Source organism: Crocodylus porosus, unplaced genomic scaffold (genome assembly GCF_001723895.1).
Source record: "Crocodylus porosus isolate Cpor-Errol unplaced genomic scaffold, CroPor_comp1, whole genome shotgun sequence".
NCBI classification, from domain to species: domain Eukaryota; kingdom Metazoa; phylum Chordata; order Crocodylia; family Crocodylidae; genus Crocodylus; species Crocodylus porosus.
The window spans coordinates 72,900,089-72,926,409 of record NW_017728943.1 but is presented as its reverse complement, the minus strand read 5'-3'; the positions used below and the strand labels follow the sequence as shown (position 1 = coordinate 72,926,409).

The 26,321-nt window shown below is 43.3% G+C and overlaps 1 protein-coding gene across 1 annotated transcript in view; it reads right to left on the bottom strand.

The window, feature by feature from the left end:
• Positions 1–6,692: 6,692 nt before the first annotated feature.
• The window catches only part of CAPN14 (calpain 14), a 38,820-nt gene continuing 19,191 nt past the window's right edge, over positions 6,693–26,321 (bottom strand). Inside the window, exons 10-21 of the mRNA XM_019549572.1 lie at positions 23,386–23,549; positions 22,291–22,302; positions 19,797–20,002; positions 19,144–19,180; positions 18,627–18,689; positions 16,615–16,672; positions 14,552–14,616; positions 14,096–14,164; positions 12,433–12,511; positions 11,290–11,406; positions 10,443–10,498; positions 6,693–9,860 (exon numbers count right to left, since the gene is read on the bottom strand). Of these exons, the coding sequence (XP_019405117.1) occupies positions 9,834–9,860; positions 10,443–10,498; positions 11,290–11,406; positions 12,433–12,511; positions 14,096–14,164; positions 14,552–14,616; positions 16,615–16,672; positions 18,627–18,689; positions 19,144–19,180; positions 19,797–20,002; positions 22,291–22,302; positions 23,386–23,549 (953 nt within the window). The 3' untranslated portion in view covers positions 6,693–9,833. The remainder of the gene's footprint in view (positions 9,861–10,442; positions 10,499–11,289; positions 11,407–12,432; positions 12,512–14,095; positions 14,165–14,551; positions 14,617–16,614; positions 16,673–18,626; positions 18,690–19,143; positions 19,181–19,796; positions 20,003–22,290; positions 22,303–23,385; positions 23,550–26,321) is intronic.

The following is a 26,321-nucleotide window of genomic DNA, read 5'->3' as shown; positions in this document are numbered from 1 at the left end:
CATCTGACCCCGGTGCTCTTTCCTGCCAAGGCAGGGGGTCGGACTAGATGATCTACCTAGGTCCCTTCCGACTCTAGCTACTATGAAACTACTATGAAACTATGAAACTCTCTTACACAACTTCTGACTGTAGTGGGGAATTCCTGGTTATTCTCAGGAATCTTTCATCTAAGAAATAAAATGCCTGCTTGTGGTTTCAGTGATGTTCAGTGATGGGTTCAGATTGATAGTGTATATCAATCCAGCTATTAAAGGGTTAATCACTTCCATACAGACACACCAGGACATATTCAAGGTAGGGACTTGAAAGGCCACAGGAGTTGGAAGTATCGCAACACAGATTAGGTTTCCAGAACAACCTTTGTACTGCCCATCTCTCTGCCACCCTATAAGTTATCCAGGCAGGAGCCCCAGTAAGTTTTAGAGCCCCTACTACACAGGACACAGTGATCCCATTCAGCCCTGCCCCAGGAGACAACTCTACTGAAATTAGTGGAGTTTAATCATATTCCTGGATTTGGTGAAGCCCACAGAGGCCTACCTTTGGAGAAACTCTATGGCCAAAATCATTCAGGGATAAAACTTGTGATTGTGTTAGTGAGTATACATTAATCTCATCATGCTTTAACTGTGTGATGTATGATGGCTACAGCAGATGGCATCATCTGAGGATATCTGTCCTCATTGTCTGTCTACTGTGACACTGAATATTTCAGGACAGAGAGTATGTTGTATCTTATATAATGAAAAGTGAAATCTGCTAATGTTCCATTTTCCCTGGGTATGATCACCAGTGAAGAGCACGTGTTTAAATTCATCTCATTGAATTTTGTTCAGGGGAGTTTTTATGAAAGGCCAAAAAACCTCCAAAAAACCCGCTTGTACAGTTTCACTTCAATTAATGGAGTTTCTCTTCTCGTAATAGATGTTATGTTATTTTTTAACCTACTGCCATACTCTTCAGCACATCAGAGGTGGCATCCAGGAGTGCCTTCCATACCCTGTCTCCTCCCAGCTTCTACCAGGATTCAAAACTAAGCTTTTTTCTGTCCAAACACTTGTGCAACTTAATTTTTTTTTAAAGCAGTCATCTCTTCTCCTGAACTCAGCAGTTTATTCCCTGCAGCATATGAATTGCTTTCCCCCCTATTTAAATTCAGGGCTAAAGTTCTTTCCATGCTTAGCTGTTCCTTAGTTTGATATAATATCCATTTCTTCATGTATTTGATACCATTAAAGTCCTGCAGAACTCAGCAGTTTCAGTTGGCAGGGGCTAAGGCAACTTCAAATGCTGATCCAGACATGAAGTTTAGTGGGGCTCAGGTCCTATCTTTTGGGTTATCCCTGAGCGTGGCTGAAGGCAAATGAGCTACAATCAAACTTTTCAGCATAGAAAATGCCAAGTGTTCAGAAACTGAGTGCCAAGATTCCAATATTTTCCTCATGCTTTTGAAACCTGTAAGTTTTAAATTATTTTTATTTGCCTACTAATCTGAGAATTTACAGTTTGTGAGTGTGATGAAGTATGGGTTTTATTGTAGCATTTCTGCATTAATTGTGTTTGTGTTGTAATAATAGCATGTCCCTCAGAACCAAACACTGACATTGCCATGTGATGAACTAAGTCTAGGAGCTGGATCTCTACAAGAAGACACCAAATGTTACAAAATTCATGATAAGAATTGCAAGAGTTGGTAACCATGAGTCACCTGCTCAGGGCCCCACACAGGTTTCTGTGGCTGAGGTCATAGCTTATACTTCATCTTTGAGAAATGAGCAGTGGACTGAATCGTATCGACCTATACCGTTAAAACACACTGGGGAAAAATGTAGTCTCCTACTGTAATAGTGACTTGCAAAGGAAATTAGGAAAAGGAAACAAGACTGGTTTTTAACTCTATAGGACTGTAAAATTAAGACAACTAGAGAAGTGGTTTTTGTGCATGTCTGTGTTGTTCTGTTTTAGAAGATTGCTCAGTGGGTAATCTTCTAAAACAGAACAACACTCTTCTAAAACAGAACGACACCCAACCAATGAGTAAGAAACTGCTCAGTTGCTTACTCACTGGTTTTGCTCTTCCACAGTGCACCTTTGCCAAACAGCAATAATTGGCTTATACCTATAAGTATCTTAAAGGCAGAAGGTAGAGCAGGGTAACACTTTAGAGACTAACTAGTTCAGAGAGGCACAAACTTTCACAGGCAACAACCCACTTCATCAGATGAATGTTCTGCCTGACTTCAGGCTAATACAACTAATCAATCACTTCTCTACAGGTGAGAGAGAGAACTCTGGCTTCTACCTGAGGTGCTAATTTAGGATAACTTCCTCTTTAATAAGCATCAGCTGAAACCATCTTCCTTCATAAAATTGACTTCTGAGAGGGAAAGGATCATCTTCCTATTTGTTTCTGCTGGTCCTTAGCCTTTTCACGCATGGCTTGTTATGGTTGTTTGCAGTCTACCATAGGTCCATAAAAATTGGATCAGCACCCTGGTTCAGCCCATCTCTGCTTCCTGTTGTGGTTTGGATACATCTCTCTCTCTACAAATCTTGTCATGGGCCAATTAAGGTTTTCATGGCAATATTTCCTTCTACAACTCTTTTCAAGTTTTCTTAGAAAAAAAAAATTGCTATTTTTTTTTCTAGATTTTGGCCACAAATATTTAGCTCTCTCTCAGTCTTTTTTTTTTTTAGTTGAAAATTCTAGTTTAAAAACATTTTGGCCAACTCTTGTTTCGCCTTGAATTTTGCTTTGAATTTGGGGCCTAAGGGAGACTCACTCTAGTTCAAAAGCAGATCAACCTATCTTCAAGATGCCATTGTTCCCAAATTCCTGAAAGTTTTGAGATGTCATCACCATCACATAGCTGTTAGGTGGTAATGTATGGAAAGAGTGGACACTCTCAGCCCAGCTAGTAATAGGGAAATGTCCAGTGCTTCACAGCCACTGTGTCAAGAGAGATGGGGGGGTGGGGGAAGGTAGAATGCTGCCAAATCAAAACGGAGAGATTTGACATTTTCTGTGCATAGCTGTAAGTGACTGAACACACCCAGGGTGACATTGAATCAAACTTGTTCCTTCTCTAACCAAGTGGAATGGCATCCCATTTTGAGTCTTTGAGTCGTTCCAGGTCCATGTTGGTGAGTGCTCTGCTGGGCTGTCTTCTCAGCCCAGATGCTACGGGAGTATGAAACACCACAAAACCAGCTACCTGGTGATTCAGATCCCTTACTTCTGCACCACTCCTCTGAGGAGGGCATGCCCAATGGAAAAGGTGGCACCACAAAGGATTCTCTAGGCCTGGGCAATGGTCTGCTGAACAAATGAAACTTTAGGGCTACTGGAAGTACAAACCCGAACATCCAAGCCAGTTTAACTCACACTAGGAGCAGACCGGGGGTGTGTGAACAGGTGCTTTAAACCTATCTTAACCCCACCCCCCCTCCACACACACACACACACACACACACACACACACACACACACACACACCAGTACCATGGTCTTGCACTGGGAGCAGTTTAGCTGGTTCAGAAGTCCTGGCTCATTGTATAGTAGATTTAAATGGGACTCCATTATCTTGATCATCTATCACCAGCATCCAACAAAAAACCTGAAGAAAAACTCCAGACAGGTAGTTCCCTGCCTGTCTCCAGAAGCTGCAGCCGCCAGAGTGCCAGATGCTCACAGACCAGTGGCTTGCTTTGTATTCCAAACTACATTAGTCTCTGGCACTACTTTGCTGGCTAGAGATATTTTGTATTTTGTAGGGTTTTTCCCTTTATCTGTGGAATGTCAGGTTCTTACATTACACAGATGATCTGAGGAAAACAAAGACCTGCCTGGATTGGAGGGGAATGGCATGGAGACATTTATTTCCCTAGAACAGGTAGTGTAACAAATCAATCCTGACTGTGCTGATAAATTGAACTTCAAGCCTGGCAATGCGCCTTTTTAGGTGTAATCCAGTGTTAGACACAGCAGGAAGCCAAGCAAAGGACTCATGACTGTTAGCATTTCATTTTGCAGAGAGCTGCTTTCGGGGGGGGGGGAACCTCCTTTAATTCTTCCTCATTTTGGGTTCCCATAGCTTGAAAATGTAAAAGGATCTTTGTGTATATACTCATGCATGTGTGTGGTAGAGCTCAAGGGATTTTTCTGACTCCTTCTGAAGTCTGGCTAACTTAAAATGAGTTCCCTTTGCCTCTCTCCAGACCCATGTGAGGGATCATTAGCACTGTGCTTGGAAGATAGAGGAAAGCAGGACTCAGCAGTGAAATGAGCTCTGCACTGGGTAACCTTGGCATAAGACACTAGGCTGGGAGTAGGAAGTCTGGGGTTTGCTTTGATCATAGGCAATGCATAGGAGGAGCACGGGGGGGCACCCCCCCCGAGATTGGTCACCCCCACCTTGCTTCCAAGCAGTCCCCACTCACCGCCATGGTGCCACCCCTGTCATGGGAGGCACCAGTCATTCATGGTTTTGAGAGCAGTTTGACCTTAGATAAATCACTTAATCTCTTCAAGATCCGTTCCCTACCTATAAATGGGAAACAAAATAATAATAATGTCTTTCTCTTACTCTGTCTGCCCAGTCTATCTAGGTAGTGGGCTCTTTGCAACAGTGACTCCTTCATGCTCTGTGTTCATACAACACCTAGCAAAATAGGGCCCTGATCTCTGTCAGGGCCTTTACACACTAGTGTAATATAAAAATCCCTGCAAATATAAATAGTAATGACTCCGTTTTGCTTTCAGGACATAAATATTCTTCCTTGCGAAATCATTCCCATACACATCTGCTGACTACACACATATTTCAGTCAGAGAGAGTCCAGGAACGTTGAAACTTATGAGGAAAAGAGTCATCCTGCAAACAGATTGCTTTGCCTAGCTTCCCAGAGAGCCAGGGCAAGACTTGGTGAATTTAACCAAGGAGCCATGAACTGAGATAGGGAGTTAGGGAGGTAGTTTTTCACCTTCTTCAGGTTAGCACTGAGGAGCACAGGGCTCTCTATATAACAGTCGCTATAACTCAGTGCTGCTTTGGACAGGATGGTGACCCCCTGTCCCTCCTCCCTCAGAGGTGAATTAAGACCTCCATCATGTCACTTTTGTGTCACACATGCAGTGTGAAACCACTTCAGTGATTTCATTGTGAATCTTGCTGTTTGGTTTCTTTTTCTGAAAGCTGCAGGTCACCAGCTGACTTTATGTGAAAAATTTCCATTTTCATTAAAAGGAAGCACATTTCCAACCCTCGTCACTGTGGAAGAACATTTGAACGTATCGACCCTAAAGGCTCAAAACACAAAAAGCAAATAAAAAAGGACCTGAATTTATTATGTTCACAGCTTCCTAATTTTAAACCAATCTCATGAGTCAGAAGGGAGGCTGACTCAAGACTTCGGCTCACTTTGGTTATATTTCATACCCCATTACCAGTTCTTGATCCACCCAAGGCCACCTTCTACCTTCTCATTTAAATGCCCATTAAGCTGGAGGAATTCCTCATTTCTAATACTTTGCTGTGTTTGCAGGCTAACAGTTGTCACGATTAAGGACAGATCTCCATCTAGTGGTGTTTTTTGTAACTCATGGCCACTTTATTACTGCTAAAGATTCCTAATGGAAAATGTTTTAATGTCAAAATGTAATCTCCTGATCTGTAGCCTGTCATTGTATTTGAATTTCACTGTCACTGACAAATGCAAGCTGGTATTTTATGTGTTGACTGCCTGCATATATAAAGTGCCCTCCAGCCTGGTATTTAACTCTGCTTTTACAAAAGATGCATGTTAATCCCATTTTAGAGGCAAGGAAACTGAGACCGAACAGGTAAGTGACTGCCCCCTAGTTACCCAGAGAGTCAGGAACAGAACCCAAGACTCCACCTATAGACAAGAAGAATCTGATCAGATCTTCCAGTTTATTTTTTGCAATGACTAAAAGGGTTTAGATCTAAATCCTATTTCAACTCCAAGGATACATAAATAGTCCTTAAGCGTGACCCTATTCCATCCTACCCAAGTCCCTGAAAAACTTAGTGCAAAAGGCAGGTGAGCCCTTTTCCTCCACACTATTTTTTGTGATTTAGTCTTAAAGCAAAGATGACAGTATAGATTAACTGAGTAACAGTTTTACAGGGAATTGATTGAGGTGCCTGAGAGCTGAAACAGATTTTGGACTATAACAGCTGAGGGCTATGGGAGGCATTTAATCTAGTTTAAGTTTAAACTGATAACCCAGAGACAAGCATAGGGTCACAAGACTGTTGGAGCCAGGACACCAGACTAGAACTTCTAGTTCCAGTCCAGTGGCCAATACCAGTAGCTTTGGGGAGATGCAGGACAACTTGTGGAAACTTGTAATTGGAGAGTATGCCCTAGGGAGCATTTCGTTCAAGCCTGCAGTTATTAATAATTAGCCCACACCCAACATGAGTTTAACACCTAGCTCTTTCGGCTATTGGCTTCAGTGGTGCCTTCCAACGAGGAGTTCCACTGCCTAATTGTGTATTGCACGAAAAAGTAAATTTGCTCCTTTTCAATTTCTTTTAAGATTGTTTTGTTCTTCTACTGGAAAAAAGGTGCAGTGCTGCTTACTCTGTCTACCTCCTCTCTACCATTTAGTATTATGTGCATCTCTGCATTACGTCCTCTTACTCATCCCAGTCTTTTCCATTTAAAAAAAAATCTGTATCCTCACTACAAATCCAGACACATTCAATCCTGCTTTCCACTCCCTTGTAACAGCCTGCTGTAGCAATTCCACCCATGGCAAGTCTTAGCATTTCTGTTAATACCTGCGGTTATAAATTAATGCATCCTTCAGAAACCTTTTCTATCATTTTTCAACAATGTACATTGTAATTCTGAAGATATATTATTCTTTTACTCAGGAAAACATTACTCTGGAGCAATGGAAAAGCTTTACAGCATCTGAGTGCGTGGCACTGCCAAAACATTTTATTGTGATCCAGATAATGCAGTTTGAATTGTTCGCATTTTGGTATAATGGTTGCAGTTAGGCATTCTTCACACTTTTTAGCAGCAAATCACATGGTTCAATACAGATTATTGTTACAAATATTCAGTAACACATGGCATAGATGAATTCTGTTTCTTCTCTGGATCAACTAATCAATAACTCACTTCCCAGCAATTACACTGCTCTGCATTAAATAGATATGCATTAAATTTTACACATATTTATTGTGTAATACAACTCAGTCACTAGAGAGGGTTATTGTAATAAACTTGTTGCATCCATTTAGAAATGGGTTTCCCCCACCCCAATTTTAACCAGACCTTGTTCAAGAGGAATTTGTAAACGATTTCCAACATGTAATCATATTATTCTTGCCAAACACCCCCAGTTGCAAAAGGCTCAAATTCAGCATGATTACACATTATGTGCAAGAAACCCTATATGGACTGACAAGCTTTCAATGCCCGACTGCACAGAAGAATCTGACAGAGGTCATTGCAAGGCTGGGGACTCCCCATAAGCTTTTATACCACTGCTACTGCATTCAGTAAACCAGTGTTTATAACATCCCCCACTGAGCTGAGTGTGAATTAAATCAGGCTTACTTAGGTTTCAGCATCATGTTCTTCTGCAAGTCGGGAGGGAAGGGGGATTCACACTTGTCACATGCTTCAGGAGAGGGTCTGCTTACAGAACCTGGGGGGGGGGAGAACTTCAATATCTGGAACATCTGAAAGTAACTACTGGAGTGAGAAAACCACGCCATTTTCTGTGTATTGTACATCTCTCCCCTCTGTGGTCTGTTGTGACTTGGCTAAATACCCTTGTTTGGGAACAATGAAGAGAGATGAACAGTGGTATTTAGCCAAGTCGCAATAGGCCGCAAAGAGACATAGCATGCTATAAATAGAACCACATAGGAAAAAAATAACAAACATAAATATTCATTGTAACAAAAATACATCTTTCATTAAAAATAACGGCATGGGAATAAACTGACTATAACTAGAGGGACAGAATGTGCTGGCTCTTGTTCCCTCAGCATTCAAATCAGGCAGCTTCTTCCTCCAGGAAGTCTAAACTCAAGAGGGTTATTGCTGGGAGCAAGACAGTTCCCTTGCTTTCAGCTCCTGTGTTTAGTTCTGGGACCTGCCATGACCTAGCACAGATGGGAAGTGCAATTGTAGGGAAAATGTGCTGGAGCTGCAGACTGGAGCCTGCCCAGTATGGACATTATCATCATGGAATTACATTGCAAAGCTCTGACACGCCTCTACTGAGCATGGGTGAACTGAAACCTTTTCAAGGGCTCGTAACTTAGCATCATTGGGGTGGACTTTTAAGGGATGGTTTAAAAGCAAATCTCTGACACCAAAGCCACCCACTGCCAAATTTCAAGTCCCTGCTCCAAAGCTGGGAAGCGTAAGAGCTTCTTAAAGTAAAGGTCTCAAAACTGCTGTTAACATGGGAAAAACAACATCTCTTTTTCCTAGCTTTGTTCTTAGAAGCAGCTGAACTGTTTCAGCTGAAATTTCCTGAAGAATCAGTCTAAGGTAGACACACAGGGCCAAATTCTGTTCCACCTATTAGGCACATCAGTGAACAGAGGTATCTACATGCAGTCCTGCTCCACCCTGCTTAAGTCCCTGAAAACAGTGAAAGCAAAAGGTTTCTGGGGCCTAAGCCTTTATTACAGATGCCTGGAGGTTGTGGAATTTGAATACTGTATTTTCTTGCATATCACACACCCCCAACACCTTGTTTTTGGGAAGGCAGAAGGAAGACAAAAAGCTTTTTCCAGAGTTAATACTGCATGGGCTTGTCTCTGCTCCTAATCTTCAGATCATTTACCCTCTCTTTCCTGGTCAGGCAAAGGCTACAGTTTTAACTTTCTCACAGCTGAATTGGCTGCTGTTGCCCAAGCAGGACAGGAAAGGTGAATGAGCCGAAGATTAATCTCTCTCCTGCTCCAATTCAGCTGTGAAAGGCTTCAAACTAGCTGATGCTAAAAGGTAGCAGTTGCAGTGGTTTGTTCCAACCCTGGTCCCTCCATGCACGCACTGTGCTGGGAGGGGGAAGAGAAGGAAAAGGATTAGGAGCTATTTTACAATGTCTCCAATGCTTCTACTCCACACAGCAAATCAGCTTCCCCACTTACAAGATGCACCCCAGTTTTGGAGGGCTAATTTTGGGGGAACTTTTGTATGTGGTATGCAAGAAATATGGTGTTTGTGTCTTTTGGTCATGAGCCATTCAAGCAAAAGACTGTCCCTCTCCCATGCCTATTCAGCCCAAAACCAGCAGGGCCTATTCCTACATGTGGCCATAATGTAAATCATTATTGCTAATACCAACTGAGAGAGAGTAGTTTCCAGCTACAATCAACCTTAAGAGCATATGGAAGCCTTAGGAAATCAGGCCATTCTAGAGGACATTTCATTCTAATAACTGGTGATAAGAATTACAAAATCTAAAGTTTTCATTCACTTGTTCCCTCAGTCCAGCCATAATAAGGTCAGTCAGTCTAACATATGGCTCTCAGCAGAGATTTCTGCAACGATATATAAAACCAATCTTCATTTCACCAAGTATGGAATCCTACAGTCAATTCTGCTCATAGACGAAACAGTTCTTCAAGAAACATTCTTCAGCCAAGGGTGTGTTATCCAGCAATACGTATTCACTTCGGCGATCATGCAAGTCAGCCCACTAGCTTCAGACTGATTGCTCCTATGAATAGGGTATGAGCACAAGAGTCCAATATGCACAGCAAGTTAATTAAAAGCAGACTTCCATGTCTGGGAGTAGGTCAGTGCATCTAGGTTCCACTGCTTTGCATCATGAATAGAGTGTCATCATCATCCACTGTAAGGCAATAAGAAAGAGGTCTGAACTGGCCCATCCCATTGGACTTTGGCAACATTCAGGAAACATTCAGAACTGGGAATGACAATGGTGGGGTCGTATTTCAAATGGTGCTGAACCCTGCCATATTGGAATCAGTGGGTGTTTCACCACTGACTTTGCTGGTACCCTAATTTGGCTGCTGAAGCAGGAACAAAAACCTATTGGTCTTGTAGCTAATGCAAACTGGTTATAGTCTTGTAGCCAATGAAAAGCCCTGAAATTTTGAGGCCACTGGTCCTTCTCTTGGCTTTGGCACAAACTCCTAAGTGAAATTTGTCTCCTTGCACCTCTTCTTCCTCACCAATACTATAAAGATAATCTTCCTTTTTGCCTCAGAGGGGATTTTGAGGCATGATTAACAGTGGGAGCTTTTACACCTACTTTTCAGGAAAGCAAATGACCCAGCAATGGCAAGTAACTAATAAGCCCCTTACAACAGCAGTTAAAGGAATATTAAATTTTGAGACCATAGAAACACACACACATACACACACAGAGTCTTTTCTGCATTACATGGAGTAAACAAGTGCAGCACCTTACCTCAGACTCCTGGAGATATATTCCTTTGCCATCTTTAGTTAAGTTGCGAAAGGCCTCTGTGAAGGAGAGGGATGGAGGAAATTAATGCAATGCTAATTAGATAAAGGTTAACTGAAGCCCACCACCCCAGAGGCAAGCTGAAACTCGGAGCCTTCAACCCATTCACAAAGCATTGGGTCTGCTCCACAACCTCTGGATGAAGCTGCATGCCCAAACACAAGGGCAGTAACTAGGGCCCAGTCACTTCTTGTTTCAGGACAGTAACATGGGAGCAGCTGAATAAAATCTAAGGATTGTGTTACCCTGCCTAGTCTAAGACAGCATGACCAAATAATGCTGTCTAGCCTTGTCTGAGATGCTTGGGTGATGTATATTTAATATTCCCCAATGCCATGTGGAACAGAGCAGGACCTCCATCATTTCTATTCTCTTTGTTTCTCTTGGTGGTCAGAAGGTCTCAATTCCTCTCTCTAGGACACATCACCGGTTCCCCTCCTTTCTGTGTACTGAAGAACCTCCATTCGTTACTCTCTTAACCCCTTCCACAAACCCATACTACCACTCTACATTCAAGACCTACTTTCCCCGTAGAAATGAATGACCCCCTCCAGTTTGTCTAGCTTTGGTTTCTGGAGAAGATAATGGGAAGAAGATTAGAGGCAAAGGTCCCAGTTCTCCTCCCTTTCACTCCATTGGCTTCAGTGCAATTACTCCAGTCTACATAAGAAAGGTACTAGACTCCATGTCTTGACCCTTGCAGTCCAAAGCACTGAGTTGAATAGTTCTGAACAGGCTCCAAAAATGCCACGCAGTCCAGTGGCAATGACATGCCAAGCAAGAATCCTACCCCCCATGATCTCCACTCGCAGCATGAAGCAGACAAAGCTCTCAAAGCTGATCTTCAAATCAGGGTTGCCGTATCGGATCGCCATCAGATTACAGACTTCATTGCTGAGTGAGATTCCTTTAGAAAGACAAACCAGAAGGAGAAGTTTGCTGCAAACATTGCCTAAGACTCACAGCTAAGAATAAATCCAACCCTAGTGTCTTGATCCAAATACCACCCCCTTCCCAAAACTAAAGTGGTTCGATCATCCCTATTCCCAGCCTCCATAAGAGGTAGTGTAAGTAACAGATGGTGGTTCTCTTTACCCACCACTGACATGCAGCCATCTCTGACTGAAGTCATAGCAGCTGTTTACCCATTTAACAGTAATATACTGTGTGTGTTTAAGAGAAGCAATTAGCTGAAACTATTGGAGAAACATATCTCCTAGCTTCCCTCATCTTTCCAAGTCATGTTTTTTTTGTTTTGCTGATAAATTCAGGTGAATTCATCCCAAATATCTTCCAGTACTGAAGATGAGTAAAACATAACCCTGATCATCAAATATATATTCATACTGTCTGGAGTTCTGGAGGTCACTTGTAGCTCTTGTGGCCTTGGCGTAAAGGTTACCAAGAGAAAGGCCAGATCCTGAGTTGTTGGAAATCAGGATTAGCTTTAGCATCTTTGATGGAGCTGTGCCAGGTTATACTCACTGGGGATCTAGCCCATGATCATATGCCTACAAAATCAGTGCAGTTATTCATAACTTTCAGGGGTGGTAGATTTTATAGACAGAAACTTCTGTCCCTGATTGAAAGTCAACTATGGAGTGATCACCTTTGTCCTCAGCTGTGAGTCTGAGGCATACAGGATCCAAAGTTGGAGCAATACTTCATACTTCAAATCATGCAAGTACAAGAGGCTCCTGAAACGGATAATGATTCCTGGACTATGGGGGGTGGGGGCGGGGAGAAGCTAGCAGGAGAGTAGCAGAAATAGCACAGGTCAATCAGCAACATAGGTACCTGTGTATTTTGTCTGCCTCTGCCCCGATGTACAGTCATAAAATCATAGGGTCATTTAGTCCAACCCAGTTTGGAGGGTTGCTTGGCTTCTATGGATGGGGAAGTGAGTACCTGCCAATATTTGCTACCTGCTCACCTATCTCCTGTACAGCTGCATGCAGTTCCACTAAGTCCAGATTTCCCAATCTGTGAATATCTTTTTTCTGGAAAATTTCCTGTTTAAAAACAACAACAACAAAGTAAGTGAAAGAAGTAAAAGTAATTGTGAGCATCTTCAAAAGGTGAAGATCCTAAGCAGACAAATGAACCTCACTGAGCTGCGTGTGTTGCTCATTAATGTGGAGGTGTTAAAACAATTCATTGTTTACAGTCAATAGCAGCAGCTTAGGAAACGAGCAGCATTTTCCAGCTGGTGGGGAACTTGAAATTGATGCTAACTTCCCCAGCAAAGCAGGCAGTTGGATGGGAGTTATACCCAAAAAGGCTAGAAGTCAAAGTCCTGCCCTGATTTACAAACCCATTACAGCCCAATGGGGTTTTAGTGAGTGAAAAGTTAGCACAGATTTAGCCCCAAGCCTGTTCTGTTTACAATGTGTTGATGAAGCAGCTGTGCTAGGAATACAATGTTCCATAAAAATGCACCCTGTGAAAAGCTAGCAGGATCTAGAGTTCTCGCTGGGCACATCTACATGAGACTTTTACTGTGGAGCTGCCTACTTAGCTTTGCAGTAAAGACTCTACATCTACACATGTAACCCTATTAGGTCACAATAAACACTGCCATAGGTTAGTACTTGTAAAGACAAGTACTATCCTGTGGTGGTGTTATTTAATGCGTAGACAATAATGGGGCTGGCTGGGGCAGAAGAGTGCTTCAGTGTGGGGGCTGCTAGCACAGGGGCTCCACAATGCATTGAGCCGAGTCAAAAAGAGCTGCTCTGACCCAGCTAAGTGTGTCATGATCCCAGGTGCATGTGTAAATGTGGTGCCTAGGAGCAATAAACTGCTACTCAATATGCACCAAAGTTTATTGCTTCACATGAATTGCATGTGTAGATGCACCCACTATGGAACTTTTCCCTTGGTCATTTGACCTTGGTGAGTCTCATTCACATTGTAAATAACCATGAATTTAAAAGGAGAAACCTCAGTGTAAATAAAATGCTAAGCTAGAGACTTGACTTTTTTGTGCTATACACAAGGCACATGTACCAGGTTTCCCCTCCTTTAGCCCAAACCAGGAGCAAGTTTCCTCATAAAGCCCAGTCAGCTCTTAGTTCTAGTGCATTTATGTTATAGGGGGAATGCTTGTCCCCACAACAAAATGATACAGGCAACAACATAAGCCACAGACAAATAACAGAAGTAAAACCTCCAGTCTTTCTTCAGACCTGGAGAAAGGCAACCCAGGCGCAGTGCTTTCACTCACCATCACAGCCACCTCTTTCCCAACTGTAAGCTTTTAATTTCCTCTGGAGCCAGTCAATCATCCCTCTCAGGTGACCCAGGGCTCCTAGGCAGGTGGGCCCCACTCTCTAACCCCCTGCAGCTGGGCTTCAATCCCTGAGCCATGCCTCATTGCAGTGTGCATTCACACTGCACAGTCTGCCTCTCAGACTGCCCTGCTTGGTATTATGTCTGTTCCTGGGTCTTAACAGGCCAAATGCCTTTCCTAATCAGTTCCCATCTCTCTGTATACTCTATCATTAGCCTGGTTTCTCAGTTTTTAACTATTTCCTAGTCAACACAGATTAATGAGTAAACTGGGGAGGGGAGGGGCAAGTAAAGTATTTTAGTACCAGATAGAAAAGCAGTCTCTTCCACAGGACCCTGAATTCCTGAATACTCAGTGTACCACTGGCATTGAGCTTAGTTGAGGAGTTAAAGTCAATAAGAGTTGCAGTAAAATGGCAGAAAGATTCCAAAAACTGTTACAAATCAGAGTGATGATATATTTAACACAGTAACAATGGGGGTGAGGATAATTCTGGGATTTCCACCCTCTTCTGTGGGATCTCCCTGGACCTGATCTTTTTCCCACTGAAATGCATTAAAATTTTGCTATTGATTTCAATGGGAGCAGCATTCAATGCCTTACAAACCAAACTCTTAACACAACTGGTAGGAGATCTTTATGCAGGAAACCCCTCCGATGGATCAGAAGTCACCGTGAACCACCCCCCACCACCACCTCTCCCACTCCCCGGGGAAATTAAAGCCCAGGTAAGGTATTAGCCTATTCTGAAAAAGGATACATCTAGCAGTGCCAAGATACCTTGGCAGGCATTCAAGCTAAATCTCAGTCGAAAGTTTGGAAGATCTGGAAAAGAAAGGGTTGTTTGATGAATAAGGGAACACAGCTCATAAAAATCAATTCCAAAAGGCTTGATCCTGCTGACCTTAGGTCCACTAGCATACCTTCTGTCCACTTTCAGTGGGGACAGGATCTGGCCCTAAAGTTTTCATAGCAATTTTTCTCTCATTTAGAGGTTACATCCCCTGCAATTCAAGCTGGATAAAATAACGCTGTCAGACAATGCGTTAGATCCCACTGCCAAGTGAATGGGCACAGTTCTCACAAAAGGCAGCAGCGGTTTTCTGTGTCCATGTTATGAAGGGTAGATTCTGACACATTATCTCTAGCTGTTACAGAAAACAGCAGTAAAATAACATCTCATACTAAGTGGGATTTACTGGGTGACCTTCAGCAAAGTCATTTGACTTTGGGCCTAATTCACTTCTGGTGTTGTTCCACTAGTTGCCATGGAGTTATGCTAAGGATGAATAGAAGCCCTTGTGCTTCATATCTCTGTCTGCATAGATTTTATAGATACAGTCAGGGCTTTTAAAGGCATAAGTCTCATTGAAACTGTAATGTGGCACCTGAGCTGAGCCATTCCCAAGTCATACACAAGTTACACAGTAAGAATAGAAAGAGACTCTGCTCCTCTGCAAATCATGATTATAGATTGCCTTCAGCCTTCTACAGAATGGAGGACAGAACTCACAGATCCTGTCTCCCCAGAAAGTGAAGACGTTTAATCTCATAATAACTCTATTTATTATGCATCCAGCACTGTAAAGTTTTGAAAGTATGGTCTTAAAACTACAGAGAATGAAGACACCCCAATCAGCTTATTTTCCTGCAGATCGTGACAATGCCTGATGGGTCACTTCAGACAGCTACCAAGTCTCAGAGAAAATGGCTGTCTCCTCCATCAACCCTTATGGAAATTAAAGGGATCCAAAACCCTTAAAATATTTTTTATCTACCTAGAGGCCAGCAAAGTAAAAGTTTTATATTCATTATCTTTCTCCAGCAAACCTCACAATATCAGCATAGAGCAAAGGGACAACAGCAGGCTTCTGCTTAGTCACTTGATTATAAAAAATTATCAGGTGCTCTCTGTTGTTGTCACCGTATTTCATTATTGGTAGAGGAACCAGGCGGGGGGAATGGGTTGGGGTGGAACTGGACTAAGCAGAGTCCCCACAAACCCAAGGTGCCCTAAAATACTTTGTTATGAGGAAACATCAACCTCAGTTAAATATATTCTCCTGTTGCCCAAGGAGGGTAGAAAATGGCAATAGAAGGGTAGAGGATTATTAACACATAGGAACCAAGTTCTGCTCTCACAGAATACTCTGTTATCACCATCAAGAGTAGACTTTGGGTCTAACTTCTTTGAGCACTAACCCTTTCCCTATGCAGCTCCCATTAACATTAAGGATGTAGGCCCTACAAGCTAAATACAGGCCAGTGCCACCTACCAAGTATGTGCTGAAAGAACTGCTACACAGGGACTGCAGCTGGGAGAAATAATAGAAATTCCTCATATGCATCACAGGGGAGGATGGACCTCATGGGGTATAGAACTGTCAGCAGACAAAATTAACCTCCCCATGGTCGCAGAAGGCTGGAAATGTCAAGTCATGAAGAACAGAGACAGGCCAAGAAAGTAATGTTCATGTCTTGGTTAAGCCAAAGCTTAAGGTCAGAGACTTGAGGACAAATTAGGAGCAGGGTTCAGGTTGAGATTCTCCAGCCATACAGCACTAAACGCTGATGCTCTCCTCCCTCTACATTCTGACCTACAATGGTGGAAATTGCACTCAGAGGCTTCTCTTGCACAATGGCCAGGAGCTTGGAGATTTCTGCAAATCTGTTCTGGTTTAGGATTCAATCAGAATAGGGGTCAAATCCATCTCCTTCACACCTAGATTTCAGGGTGGGAATACAGGAGCTGAGCCCAGCCCAGGCTCCCATCTCACTGGGACCTAATCAATGCCACTAAACATTATCTTTCATAAGCCTTACTTGTCCAGGGCATGTTGTTCAAGATCCTCTGGAGCTGCACGGCATTTATTTCAGGATGCTGTGGAAGGAGAGACAAATATTCGTATTTTTTAAAAATGAATAAATATTTCTTGTTTTTCTGTCTTTCCTAGCCCTTCCTTTCAGCCCCCATCAAATGCTCACTGGTATCAATGGAAAGAATTACACTGGTTTTGATTAGGCCCTTAGATTTAAGCTACCTTACTGTCTGACTGCAACTTGCCAAAGCCCGGAAGAACCTAGTGTAGTTGTGTTGATTTATACCAATTAAGGATATAACCTATTAGTTTCAGAAGGCTGCATTTCTGTCATCTGTCCTACTAAGTACATTGCCAACTGCCAATAAAACTGATCAAAATATGTTTTTCGTAATTGTTTTGACAATATAAAAATGTTTTTGTTTCATAGTTTTAAAAACATAATTCTTTTGTTTCGCAAATTTTCTTCTGAAAAATAATTTTTTTTTTGGTAAAGTCTTGTCTTCTGAAAACTTTTGGTTCCTGAAAAAAAAAAAATCGGCCTCCATAAACTTTCCTAAACTACTCTGTGATACATAGTGGCCACATCAACGTGAGACACTAACTGCACAGTTGTTATTGCACGGTCATTTAGTACTTGCATACACAAGTGCTAAGTAACTGGAGTTACTGCACAGTCGCATCCCTGAACTGATTTTTGGTGACTGACTGTGCAGTAGCTCGTTACTACTGTATCAAGTATTTATGTGTACATTCTTCCAATCACAAGGACAGAAAATGTGGCAACTTACATCAGAACTGACCTAGTCTAAAGATACAAGGTAATTCTGAAAAACAAATGAAAATAAACCCCAAAATAACACATTTTTTTGAAAAGTAAAGCACCAGAAACATTTTGGTAAAAGCTTTAAGGAATTGAAGACAACTTTTGGGGGAAAATTAAAATGCTAATTTGGAAGTGTTGGATATTTTTTATTTGAAAAACTGTTAGAAAACTGTTGACTAACTAGTTGTCAGTGCTAAATGAGTAGCTCTAGCATTCAGAAGAACTGGATACCTGCAGCTCCATCTAAAGTTAGCACCTTTCAAAATTACAGCCATAATAAGAAGCATAACCTTCTTTATAAGTATGGCTATGGAAATTGTATTATGGGAGAGATTTTGTTAATTCCTGTGATGATGTCTTTGTTCATTTCCTCAGAGGTTGTTCAGTGTGGAATAGTCAGTTTCAGAAGCTTAAGGAGACTCCAACTGAGGGTGAAGTTGCACGTTACACTTAAACCATATTAAATCTGTGGAACGTTAAGTAGTGCTAAAGTTAGAACGTGCAGTGAGCTGTCACATGTTAAGGGTTTCATAGGTGTTAGGGGCTGGAAAGATGCTTTTTGAAGCTCTCCAGGGTTCATACATTTCTTGCCTGCATAGCTCTGACTTGTCACGAGAAGACTTGTAAGCAGGAGCATGGATAGAACACAGGACATTTGGGCTCCATCCCTGCTCTGGGTGCTGGCAGCAGTGCATCCTGGGATGCTGGAGGGACTGTAAATTGTTCATTTTATATCCATGGTGCAGACTGAAGTTACCCTAACATGACCTAGGTAGCATGGCTCAGAGTTAACCCTCATCTGAAATGGCATAAATTTGAGTTGCTCAGAGGGCACTTAGCACGAGTTAATGAGCTTTAACGTGCAAACGCTTGCATTTTAAGTGCCCAGAGTATGGTTTAAATGTAATGTGTAACTTCACCTTGAGCTGAGTGCTCATATGTTTAACCAGGAGTGCTTTTCCCTGACCAGCATGTTTCCTGCCTGAGTGCTTAGCTATTGCATAATCTATTATGGTCTTTTATATCATATCCTTTGAATGAAATCTACATCATACACATGCCAATCTCCCATGGCTTCGATCAGTTTAAAGTCCCCTCTGGCTCCCACCTTTCCCAATACATTCAGACTTCCTTTTCCCAGTTGAGTGAGCAGTTTGTTGGCCTTTGGGAATTTCTATGGGTACACTTACTTGTTCAAAATGCTTAGTGAAAAAATCCTCCCAAATCTTGCCTTCGTATCTATCAACTATTTCCTTTAGGAAATAAAAAAAATATATACGTTTAACTGAAGAGTTTGAAGCAGGACTATCCAACATAGACTTACAGAATATTCCAAAATATTCCTTATCCTGTCATTCTCTAATTACTACTGCAACTACTTGGCCCAGTCCTCACTGTAGTATCAACTCTGACAGTGAATAAAAAGAGAGGAATTGGGAAGAATACAAGAAAACAAAAAAAAGAGAACCCTAAAGGCAGATGGGAAGGATAGACTGATTATGAACTATGATGACTCCATCAAAAGGAATAGTTTGCAAAGCAATTAAGATATAAACACAGAGCATGGGCTCCCCTTCATACAGTAGTGCAACATGAGGTTTCATGTTCTAACTAAAAGCCCTCTATAATCACTGCCATGGAAGAAACTTTAAAATTCCAAACTGAAAGCAAAGCCACAATTTTTTCTCCCACTTCATTCCCACTCACCTTGGAGAGGACGAAACTTGAATTTCCACCCACTTCGCTGAAAATAAAGGCCAGAAGAAATGTTAGAAAATACTACTGAAATCTCTATTCAATGCTTCACCTACTTTCCTCTTCCTTCACAGGGACTATACCATACACCCATAAAACAGCTGTATCCTTTCCCACGATTGCAGCAGTCATGTCACAATGGCTGCAGTCAGCTGTGTTAGCTAACCCTGCTGAGAACTGGCCTCCACAACACGTTGATTAAAGTACTTGTGTTTGCTGACGTGTTGCCAGCCAAGCTCCTCACATTTGATATCCTATCATTCTTGTAGCTGCAGCAGTGGTAGTAACTGGGGGAAATTTGAGAGGGAATATCCTGGTGCCCTGTCACTCTTGGTATTGTTTTGGTGGTACTCCACGTGCTCTTGGTTCAGTGCCCTTCCCTGCTGGACTTCCTTTAAAAGGGTAAGACCAGTAGCAGTTGGAGGAACTATTTATGCTAAGCTATAGGAAAGCAGCATCCAGCATATGAGCACACAACCTGTCTACCATGTTTATCTTCCTGGTAGAAGATCACGGTTATTGATACATGACTTCACCCTCCGCAACAGAAAGACGCAACATGCACCAGGAAAAAAGCTACAAGCAAGGGAACGGCATCCTCTCACCAAAGGGTGTGTCTCCTCGAGAAGACCCGCAAGATGAACTCAGACTCCTGATGAGGTTCTAATGTGGACGGGATGATGACGTAGAAGCCAGGATGCAGTCGGTAATCCCGAGTCACTTCCCGGTCATTCAGGAAGACATGGACTTTGTTCATAGCCTGGTTTCTGGTGAAAAATTCTGGAGGCAGCCTTCTGTTGCTTTCATAGTACTGTTAAGGTAAGAAATGTAAAACACAATTCCCATTGATTTTAGTCTGTTGAAAACAGATGAAAGTCATGTTTCAGTTTCTATAAACTGCAAGCAAAGGAGACAGGAATTAGAAATCTACTCTCCTTCATCTTTTTACCAGTCTCGGGTTGCCCTGATAAGGCATTTTGATTAGCCAGTTTTGGGGTCCCCTGTGGTTCAGTGGTAGAATCCTTGTCTGCCACACTGGAGACCTGGGTTCAATTCCAGGACACTTATACAAATACAGCCATGGAGGCACCAAATGTCTGGACTCAGTCTGACCTTTGGATTCTGCCTCAGTGGCCTAAAGTAGAGATGGAAGATCTGGGCAGCCTCTGTTCCACTAAAACTCCTGCCTAAGCATACGCATCAAAGGTCTGGGTGACCTCGCATGCATACACCATGCTCCAGAAGGATCAGTGGTTGCCAAACATTGTCCAGATTTGAAATAACAAAGTGATTGGAGCTTCCACCAAATCCCTCTGGAGCCTGTTCTGCAGTGCAACTGATATCACTGGGAACAGCAGCATAGGCTTGGCAAGGGGAGGGAGCACCCACCTTTGCAACCTGCTTATTAAAGGCTACTGCAGGAGGCATTATCAGCCACCAGTAGAAATAACAGGAGCCAGGAGCTGCTCCAAGTCCCAGCAGCTTTCTGAGGGATGTGTATTAGCTGCTTTGCTACCCCAAGAAGCCTGGGATCCATTGTTGCATTGAGTATTATGTCCCCAGCTTACTCCCTTCTATCTCTAGTCTTGCCCAGCAGTACCCTGGTATACCAGAGATATGAAAGTGGTACTGACTTTATAGGACCTTACATGTCCCATAGGTCCTATGCAACACCTATACCTGGGGATCCTAGTCCAGACTACGATATCCAGGCCCCTATAAATGCATGTCTTGAATATTCCTGGGATCTACTCAAGAAAGCAGCACGCTGCTCTTACAAATAGCTTGTACTTGGCAGTAATCCTCCAGAAGTATTAGCAAGGATAAGAGAGTGGAGAGAGAGTGAGCAAACATGCAAGTGAATCTAATACGTACTACTAATGGCTCCACTGCAGATAGAAACAAAGCAAATACTTCCACTGGTGAAGAAAAGTGGAGTCACCTGATATTGGCCATTCCTCAAAATGGTTCAGGCTTTTCACTTTCTCACTGGGTTGTGGAGATGTTCTTTCTCTGCTTTTGCCATATTTCTCTCATGCTAATGAAGCAATCTATCATTTCAGGGGCCCAGGGGTTGCCCCTTTTCATGAACCATATATTAAATTCATGGCTTTTATGCTTCTGTCAATACTGTGATTCATTGTGTTTCCAATTCAAAAAATGTTCTCGGTTTTACATCTCTCAGTATTAATCTTGACGTTCAATACAAACCTGAAATTGAACTCCCAGCTGCCACCAGCCCTGGTCTCCCCATTAGCATGGATACAGCACAGTGCTTCTGTGCTTTCATAATCAGTCCCAGCCCCATGTGCGTTAGCAAGTACAATCTCACTCTTGTTCTTGATAGCACCTTCAAAGAGTTGAGAAAGCGTCTGAATCTGAGGCTGCCGTCCTGATAATTAACATTGTAAATGCACTGTAAGGGCTGTCCACTAAAGTTAGTTCATTGCCAATCCAAATTCATGGGGACACTCATTCTGGAAGCATTAATTGGCCATGAAGGGGTAGGTACAGAGCCGAGTCAGAGCCTGCTCTGCAGCCAAAAGGTGTATATCAAGGCAGAACTCAGCTTTCAGCCTTTAACTTCCAGACCTAAGCTCAGATTCCAGGGTCCCTCATGGGGAAAAGTTTTAAGAGCTTCTTAAAAATGTTGGATGAACCTACGTGGCAGAAAACACCAGTACCATTTTCCGTAGAAAATTCCCAGCAGTGAGATACTGGGAACATTGCACTTCCCTGAGACACCTGGTGAAGACCAGCCCAGTTCATGGCAGATCCCAAAGCCAAGAGGAGACCATAAATGTAGCATAAAGCCACTTACATTCTTCCTCTGCACTGAACTGCTAAAAGCACAGACACAGATACAGACACAGACCCAGCTCAGGATCAGGACCATAAAACTGAAATGAGCTACAATCCCCCTGAAATTAATTGAGTCATATCCCTGCAGTGATTTCTTTTAATGTTTTCTAAAGCTAGTCCTAGAGCAACTGGCCAAGAATGGAAGTCAATCCCAGCACCATCAGCAGTGGCATAACATCTGCATTTGCCTTCATGCAGTGCCTTTGTAGAACCAGTAGAAGAGAGCAAGGCACTTACCTCTGGGCCCACCTAAATGGAAAGAGAAAAAGAGAGAACATATATCAGACTGCAAGCTCAGAGCCCTTTAATTCACAGCAAACACAGATATACTCTAGTAACTGGAAGAAGCCAAGCAGATTAAGTTTAGAATCTCTCACTTAAAAAAGCCCCGATTCCTTCATTCGAAAGTCTTTCCCAGGCTGCCTACAATCTGTTCGCTATGCTCTATGAGGAAAGGTGTGACAAAAAGGGCATCAGTGCTTTCCATAGATTAAAGGAGACTGGTTTTGGCTGAGTGGACTCAGGGAAGTAGAGTTTGTGGCAAGAATACATTTCTCAGTGTCCGTGCTGATAGCAAAGCATGTCAGCTGTACAGCTCCTATAGAATTAGCTATAGAGGGAGAGGGATGGGTCTCCTGCTTGTGAGATCCAAGTATCTTTGTACTACCCTTAGTGTGACCGTGCAGAAGCATGATGTCCCGACTGGAGATCTATGATTAGTATGCTGGGATGAGTTTGCAGAAGAGCTGAGCCCTCCATGACTCCAGCTGAAGCTGGGGCTGCTCATGACCTTGGAAAAAAATCAGGCCTCATGTCCTCAGAATGTACACAGGGATAAGTACAGCTTGTGGGCCACCCATCCCATGTGCTGGCCAAGATAGCAAATGCCATACAGCAGCAACTGAACCAGGAATCCCATCACTAAAAACATGAGTTGCTACAGCTTGAGCAAGAGCCCTTCTACTACAATTTGAGCTTCTAGAACTTGAGCAATGGTTCCTTCTGCTTTCCCAGAAGGAACACTTCTGGCATAGCAGGCTAATGTCTTGTAGCCTGACAGACAGCCTTCCAGGAGATCATTTCCAGGGTTTGATAAAAAAGTCAAGGAGAATGAACTCCATTAAGAACCAACCCTTTTGATGTAAGCAGTTTTTTTTGGTTCAATAGGAAGCATGAGCAGACCAGGAGAGCAAGCTACAGGATCCTTTGGATTTTGTGGGATGTATAATTCTGGGGATCTGAAGACCCTCACTTGCTTTGAAAGAACAGGACACCTCTCTTGTGCTGAGTAGGACAAGCTTTATGTGAGATGGTAGATCTGATCCCACTCACCTTATAGACAGAAAAGCCAATGTAGAGGTGAGGTACCCGGTTCCGATGTTTGCTGCTGTGTTTCTGAATCAGGGACACCAGCACGCTACAGGAGTGCAGGGAGCGTTTGCTGCTGTCCCCTGGCAAAACTTTCAGCCAATACTGGGGATTCATCCAAAATGTGCCTAAGAAGGAAAACAAGACAACACTTAGTTTCATGTTCCAGCATGCATTTTGTTATTTTGCTCCCATGTGCTTAGCTTCAGGCTGTAAAGTAGAGAGAGCAGAGGGGTCTGCATAGGAGAGAGATGTGTTGGTTCAGGAGGGAAACCACAACATCAGCTGCGGCACAAAAGGCAGAAACAACATGAGCCTCCATCATGTCAATGGATGGACACAAGGGACAAACATGCTCAGTATCAAATTGGGACAGATGAAACAACACTGGTACAACAGGAACCCAGACTTCTGAGACTCAGAGGTCTCAATTTTAAATTAGTTATGATTATTTATATTGCAATCCCTGTGTCCAAAGCAAGAGCATAAGTTCTGAACGAGGCTGTAAAAGCTATTCTGACGGCAGCACAAATGGTGAGCAAAATGGTGAGCAAGTACATTTCTGTAAAGGATTAGGTGTATCAAACCTTGGGAGCTTGAGCAGCTGGTGCCTCCTGAATCTGTCAGCTGTCAGGGGAGGCACCGGCCCCAGAGGCAGCACGTGCACCCCCATGCACCCCCTACCAGTCGCCTATGCTTGGGAGCATCCGCCCAGGTTTCCCAGCTTATAAAAACGTGCCTCAAGGAATCTCAGGGTAACTCTCTAAGCAGCAAAACTTGGGGTTCCCCACTTTTGAAGACCTGCCCAGGGGTACATCTCCATAAGGGTGAAAAGCCCATGTGGAGCTCAGTGTGAAGGCATGGGACCTGGGTAATTTCCAGCATCTGTGCCTCCATGTTGGAACCCATGCTGACCCATTCCTCTCTGTGAAGTATAGGTTGTCATGGTACCCAATGCAGATCTCAGTGTGGAGGCACAGGGCACCAGGAATTCCCTGTTTCCCACACAGCCTTATACCTCCTTGCCAGGACCCATGCTGACCCATGCCTCACACAGATCATAGGTCAGCATGGGTCCTGGCATGGAGGCACAGGGCACTTGGGATTCCCCGGGTTCTGCTCCCTTTGCCCCTCCCCCACACTGGGACTTGCACCAACCTGTGCCTCCATGTAAGGCACAAGTTGGCACAGAAACCAGATCCTGAAAAGGAAGCACAGGGCAGTGAGAGAAGCAGGGCATACCAAGGCAGGGCCAGTCCAACCACTAGGTAAACTAAGCAATTGCCTAGGGTGCCAAAATTTGTGGGGGGCTCCAAAATTATATTCAGAACAAAATAACTGGAACATCATTCTAAATAACAGCCATGGCTAGCTACGGCTTCCATGTTGGACCAGCCCTGCCCCCAGCCCTGCTAGTGCACCTCACTCCTGACCTGCAGTCCCTGCCCCCAGGCCAGCAGTGCCCCTCACTCCTGCCCAGTGCACCCAACCTGTGGGGCCAAAGCCAGAGCCAGGGCCGGTGCTAGGGCCGGTCTCCAGGCTGCTCTCCCGTAAAAGTTAATTCTAGACTTCTTATTTTCCTCTATATCAGAAGTGGTGAGGGCACCGAGGTACACAGTTCACCTAGGGCACCAATTACCCTTGGACCGGCCCTGTTCCTAGGCAAAGAGAATACATTGCCCTTTATCCTGCATTGGGCTCCTAAGACAAGTTTTTCACTCAATTAAGTGACTCAGCTGTGTTGAGATTCATCCCACCACAGCTTCATCCGGCAAAGACTATTTTTATCCTAATTGGCTAAATTGTAGCCTGACCTGTGTGAGATGGGGCACGCAGGTTGCACACTCTAAGGCACAGAACAGAGAAATAGTTGTGAAATAGTCCCCGTCTTTCTGCTGTCTGGCGGCTTCAAAGGGTCATAGTTTTCCCATTCTCTGCAACTGGGAGGGAGGTTCCCTTTTTTCACATAAAAGCTGACAGCCTAAGTCATTACCTAACCACAGGAGCTGGGTGAGTCAGTAATGTTATGTGGCTTATGAAAAAATAACAGGTTGGCATGTCTGCAGCAACTTTGCAGCTTCCTCCTTGCTCTTTGTTGCCTACTACTGTAATTTCCCCTTCCTACACTTTCCAAAAGTTTGGCTGCTCTGTGCATTCTTATTATTTGCTCAAAGACTAGAGTAAAAGTAAGACACCCTAGGCACATCTACATGTTCATTAATGTGCCATAGTTACTATGCATTAAGTTCAGTACTTGGTTAACCAAGTACTAAATCCATGCACAGTAACTCACACTACTATGCAGTAGCGCTGGCGCATGGGTTTTTAGTGATGCTTACTGTGCAGTAGCTCAAAACTACTGCGCAGTAACATATTAGCACTGTTTTTGCCCAACACACTACTGTGTAGTGTTATTAGGTTACTGCACAGTTAGCATTTCATGTAGACACCCCCTATCTACAATGACTAGGCATGAGACTGCCCTGATGCTTGGTCTGAGGACTTTGGTAACAGCATCCAAGAAAGAAACTCTTTAAGTGTGGGGACAGGGGTGAGGGAGGGAGGAGAGGCAAGAGGGGGGGCAGGCAATCCCTGTACAGACTGTGACAGAACATCTGGACTGCATTATTTCCAGCAGGACTTCCTGGAACATGTCCTTAAATCTGATAGTGCCTCCCCATAACATTATGTCTTGGGCCTAAACTCATCCCTGATGTAACTCCATTGATTTCAGCGAGTTTCAATCAATGTTGTCCTTTGGCCACCTACCCAATTACCATACTCAGCCACAGTGCTTTGGTCTTTGCACACGTTGTTGTATATTTAATTAAGAGCAATTTATTTTTTGATTAAGTTAGATGGGGACATTTAACAGTTTATTTGTAGTGCCCAGAGGTCCA